Below are 5,124 nucleotides of genomic sequence, written 5' to 3'. Positions count from 1 at the left end.
AAATTGCTTGTTTAAATAAATGTAATTTCAGTGTAAGAATATGATTTTGCTTCCTGTTTACTCAGGAATAGCCATATCCCATGCTTGCAAACACTCCATCGCTCATCCCGGTAGTTTAACCACCGCCCGCAACCCCCGAGCCGGCGCAGGGCGACCCACCCACCGGCCCTACGCTCAACCTCACCTCCCTGCAGCGGCTCCAGAACCCTTGGAGCGTGGCAGAACGAGGAAAACTGGGAACAACCGCGTCAGAACGGAGTGACTTCACCTCTGCGCCTGCCGAAGGCTTCCCCAGTGGCGGGCTGTGCTTAATTAAAGCTCCTCAGTGTCGTCGGAAGGGCTGCATTCCCGCCGGGACGCTGTCTTCGTGCCGGAAGCGGCAGCGGGTTACGGATGGACCCGCTCCCCGAGGCCGAGAGCCCCTCACTGCCGATCGCAGCCGGCTTTTACGGCACCGCCGGGGGCTACCGCCGGGGCCGGCTGGAGGGGGGCGGGAAGCGGCCCCGGCGGGGCGGAAAGCACCGACAAGCCCGCAGCCTACAGCTGCTAATTACCACCGTTGATTTGGAAGGCCCGCCTAATTAGCGTCTCCGCATTGGGGCCTCAGCCTGGGTCCCCGGCCGTGCCCAGGGCTGCCGTGCCCAGGGCTGCCGTGCCCAGGGCTGCCGTGCCCAGGGCTGCCGTGCCCAGGGCTGCCCCGCGCACACACTGCGCCGGCCGCGCTGCCCTTCCTTCGCTCGCGGCCTCTCGCCGCTCCCTGCCGTGCTTCTGCCTCTTCGCAGGACGGTGGTAATTGCATGTCTCAATAGATGCTCTATAATTTGGTATCTCGATGGAGAAAATATAGCAGGGACTCGAGGAAAAGAAAAAAAAAAACAAAATCAAACAAAAAAAAAAAAAACCACAACAAAACGAAAACAATAAAAGCAAAGAGCCACGGTTTCGTGCTCCGTCTCAGTCGCTCACAACCCAGGGAGGCAGGGCCGGGCTGCCCCCGCCGCCGGGCCGTTCTCCCCGGGCTCCAAGAAGCAGGATCGGCCGGGGACCGGCGCGGGGTTTCAAGCTGCAGATTTTGGAATTATTTGCTGCGGCCGCTCCCCGCCGTGTGCCGTCGGAGCTGCTGATGCGCCCTGCCCCAACCGCGTTTTTTAAAAAAGCACCATTTGGGATGTGCAGCGCGGAATCTCATCAACTTGTTTAACGGCAATTCACGTATCTTTAAAACGCGAGAGCACCGACACCTCCCTGAGCAAAGTCTGCGGGTCTTGCTTTTCCCGGGCCCTGAGGAAAATAAGAGAATCCGCCTGGTACAGGCCAGGATAGCACCGCGCTTCAGTCTGTCCCTGTAGATCCGCCAGAGACCTCGGATTTGAATCTCTTGCCTCCTCCTCCGAAAAAAAACCAACAAACACAAACCCAAACCCAAAACAAAAAAAACACATTACATTAACCAGAGCAATAGCTCATAAAATACTTTATTGAAATAAAGTAAATATCTTCGCATTAATAAAACTGATCATAAAATGCAGTTTTCGAATAACTAGGGGCACCACAGGGTTTTAGACAGAGAGTAGATGTGAAAGATGGGATCCAGTGTCCTCCCGGTCCCTCCGGGCCTCGCACAACACAAAGCGTCCATAGCGCGGCGCGCCGCGGGCGCGCACAGCAGCCGAGGGGTGGGGGGGGGACGGGAACGGCACCGACCAAGACACCCAAATTCACCGGACACCGAAGGCGACCGTGGCCACTAACCGTGCTGGCCCCGTCCTCACCGCCCCTCCCCGGGTGGAGGGTGCGGGGTCGGCGGCGGGTAGTGCCCGAGGGGGCGGCCGGGGCCCGCGGCGGGGACAGGCGGTCGCCCTCACTCCTCCTGGCTGACCTCGGCCGGCGATCCTAGACTCTCGGGCGGCTTCTCGGCGTCCCGGGCTCGCTCCTGCTCCGAGAGCTGCTCGCTGGTGGGGATGGAGTTCTTCTTGGGACGGCCCTTGGGCTTGGTGGGGGACTCCAGGCCGCCTCCCTGCAACACCTGCGAGGCGGGGAGGGGACAGAGCAGGGGTACATCCAGGTAAAACTGTGCTGCCCCCGAGGGGAACCTACTTCTCTCCGTCCCCGAGCCGCGACGGCTCCTCCGGCTGCGCCCATCGTCCTCCGCACCCGCGGGGCCGGGCTGGGACTGGAGAGTCCGGAGGGAGCTGGCCTTAAAGACCAGGGGCACATGTTTTCAGGGGCACATGTTTTTTAATTTGTTAGTATTATTATTACTTTTTGGCCAGCATGCAGCAGGACGAGCCCGCGGGCAGCGCTCGATACTCCGCGGGGCGCGGACCCGGCTCGGTGCAGCGCGCAAAAGGCCCACTTACTATTTTCTTCCATTTCATGCGCCTGTTCTGGTACCAGGTTTTCACCTGGAGCTGACTGAGCCCCAGCGATTCGGCCAGGTCTATTCTGTAGGCGAGAGAGAGAGGCGGTGGGGCCCGGCCGCTTTCATCCCGGCGGGCAGCTTTCCTCCTTTTGTAGGAAATACGAGCCCCACATCCCACCCCGTCCTGTCCCGTCCCATCCCGTCCCCGGTCCGAAGGGTCTGCCATCGCCTACCTGTCGGGCGTGGACAGGTATTTCTGCTTCTCGAAGCGCTTCTCCAGCCCCATGAGCTGCAGCTCGGTGAAGACGGTGCGGCTCCGGCGACCCTTCTTGGCTTTGCCACCCGGCTCCGGGGGGCCCGGCTCTAGCTTGCCGCGGAGGTGCAGCTCCAGCGGGAGATGGGGCGAGGCCGAGCCGCCCTGCAGCCCTGAGCCGGCGGCCAGCAGAGCTGAGCCCAGCCCTGAGCAGCCCAAAGGAGCCAGCGGGAACTTGAACACGGTGGCCGGCTCCGCCTTCAGCACCGCTGCGGGAGAGAGGGGCCGTCAGCGTCGGGCAGCCCCAGGCCCGGCCCCCGGGGATCCCCAGGTCTGCAGGGTGCCTCGGTCCTCCGGGGATCCCACCCTGCAAAGAACCCCGGGCCCTTCCCCTCCTTCCTCAGCGGAGGGGAGCCCCTCCGGGGCCGACGAGGTGCGGGACCCCTAAGGCAGGGATCGGGACCCCAAGCTCCGCGGTCTTTGCGATACAGGGTCACGTTTTACCCCTCAACCGGCAGTTACTAATTAGCGGATGACTTCGGGGGTCACAAATGGAAATGGTTTAAATCCACCGAAAAGCGCTCCCCACCCATGCCAGCCAGCAGCTGCTGGGCCCGCTGCAGGTGGTGGAGTCCTGGCCGGCGGTGGGGCCCGGGTTTCACTCCCCAGTAGTTTTCGGGACATTTTCAACCGGAGATCTATTTATATCCCTCTCCCTGATCCGTAGCCCCACGATTTTCCCATGAACACGCTCCCGGGCACAGGGCAGAGAGAGTTTCCACCTCCGAGGACGCTGCGGCGGACAGGCTCGGCCCAGCCACTCTGCTCCCCGGGGTCGGGGCTGCTGCCAACCCCGGACCCCAGCGCTGATTCGAAACTCGGGGGGCCGGGGCAGGTCCCGCCGCTCCGGCTGAGGGGGCTCCGGTCCCGCCTGCCCTGCCCTCCCCGCGGCCATACGGGAACGACCCCGGGGGCCTGCATAAAAGGCTTTTCAGAAGAGTCTCTATCGGCTCCCCCGCCTCAGCCTAAACTGTAATTTTGTTGCTGAAGCATGTACACGGCTCAATCTCTTCGAGGGCCTGATCCTGAACCCGGCGGGAGCTGGGCCGTCAGGGCTAAAAAAAGGCTTATATCTGGTCCAGCCTTTCAAATAATTCTGCCCATCTTGAAAATAACGCTAATTCCAGATATTCTAATATCTGCTGCTCCCTTGCTGTGGGATTTGACGCCTTCCTCTTTCTCTTTTAAAAGGAAAACCACAAATTAGGTTCCTCCTAATCCAGTCGTTTCTACAGACGAGGAGCGATGTCTCCACGAACTAAGACGGTTTGGGAAATTAAAGCTTTTGCAATCACACATTAACTACTGGCGTTTAAAAATGTCGTTAATACACTGCATTTGTCCTAGATACTATATCAGACTGGATCGAACATGCTGGATCCCACTTTAAATTAAATATATTAAAATACATTATTAATAATACATAGGTATCAGGTTTCTAGCTAAATGCACGTCCGTAGACCACCGTGCCGCTTCTTGCAGCCATACAGATCCCCACTGCATAGGCTCCAGCAATTCCCACCTCATCCCAAACTACGGACAAACTGATCCATAACAGCGGGCGCCCGTGCCTGAACCCCATGGCCGTTCCCTGCCACAGCTGTCGCAGCCGTAAAGCCGCTTTTTTTTTTTGCTTTTTTTTTTTTTTCTGTATTTTAGGCCCAAAAGTCTTCTGCTGGCTGCAGGCTGGGAGCCTCCCGCGGCACGGAGAGGGATGCGCAGGGCTGGCGAAGCCCGGCGAGGATGTTTTTCGGCACAATTAACGAGTTTTTATTTAAGGGGACCGGTTCTACAGCGCGCTCGAGTACTTTCGCGGGTAATGCCTCTCCGCCTAGCCGCCCCCAGCCCCCTAACCCCAAGCCGCGGCCCCCCCTCCAGTCTCCCCTCCGGACGTACCGAGGTGGTTGTGGTAGGGCCGGGCGGAAAGCAGCGCCTGCACCCCGAACTTGAGCAGCTCCCCGGCCGGCGCGGCCCCCTTGGCGTCTGGGGGGTCGGTGAGGATCTCCTCGATCATGAAGCTACGGTAGCGGTGGGAACGGTGGTCGGGAAAGGCTTCGGCCGGGAAGTAGTGCCCAGCCCCCAGTTCCAGAGGGTGCTGCATCCTCGCCGCCGCCAGGGGCGGGGGCAGCCGCGGCAGTCCTAGCGCAACCCCCCGGCCGGCGCTGCCTGTGGCCGGGCAGCAGGGCGCCCCGGGGGGGCTCTGCCCATTGCCCCCGCCGCCCCTACCCTGCCCCCGCGGGCTGGGCTCGGCGCGGCCCCCCCAGCGCGAACGTCCCGGGACCGCTTCGAGCCGTGCGGCCGAAGCCGGGACCGCCGCCTGTAATCGGGGCGCGGCACCGGGAGCGTCTCTCTCCGCCCCGGGACTGCGAGCAGCGGCCTATTATACCGCCGGCCCCGGCGGGGCTGTCAGCACTGCGGGGGAGGGCGCGGGAGGGGCTGCGGAGGAAGG

General features: G+C 61.4%; 1 protein-coding gene across 1 annotated transcript; it reads right to left on the bottom strand.

Moving 5' to 3' along the window:
* Positions 1-1,861: 1,861 nt before the first annotated feature.
* On the bottom strand, positions 1,862-4,776 carry BARX1 (BARX homeobox 1). Its single transcript, XM_051627672.1, has 4 exons — positions 4,572-4,776; positions 2,596-2,884; positions 2,361-2,445; positions 1,862-2,026 (listed from the first exon to the last, which is right to left on the bottom strand). Exons 1-4 carry the CDS (start codon positions 4,774-4,776, stop codon positions 1,862-1,864), a joined length of 744 nt encoding a protein of 247 aa, XP_051483632.1.
* Between the last annotated feature and the right edge of the window lie 348 nt (positions 4,777-5,124).

The sequence above is a fragment of the Apus apus genome, chromosome 9 (assembly GCF_020740795.1).
Source record: "Apus apus isolate bApuApu2 chromosome 9, bApuApu2.pri.cur, whole genome shotgun sequence".
Lineage (NCBI taxonomy): Eukaryota > Metazoa > Chordata > Aves > Apodiformes > Apodidae > Apus > Apus apus.
The sequence above is the reverse complement of the archived record's forward strand: the minus strand, read 5'-3'. Positions and strand labels throughout refer to the sequence as shown.

Coding starts and splice junctions, on each gene's coding strand:
- BARX1 (XM_051627672.1), bottom strand. CDS start 4,776: ATGCAGCACCCTCTGGAACTGGGGGCTGGGCACTACTTCCCGGCCGAA. Junction 2,885..4,571: donor GCCCTACCACAACCACCTCG/GTACGTCCGGAG, acceptor TCTCTCCCGCAG/CGGTGCTGAAGGCGGAGCCG. Junction 2,027..2,360: donor GCATGAAATGGAAGAAAATA/GTAAGTGGGCCT, acceptor CCCGCCTCGCAG/GTGTTGCAGGGAGGCGGCCT.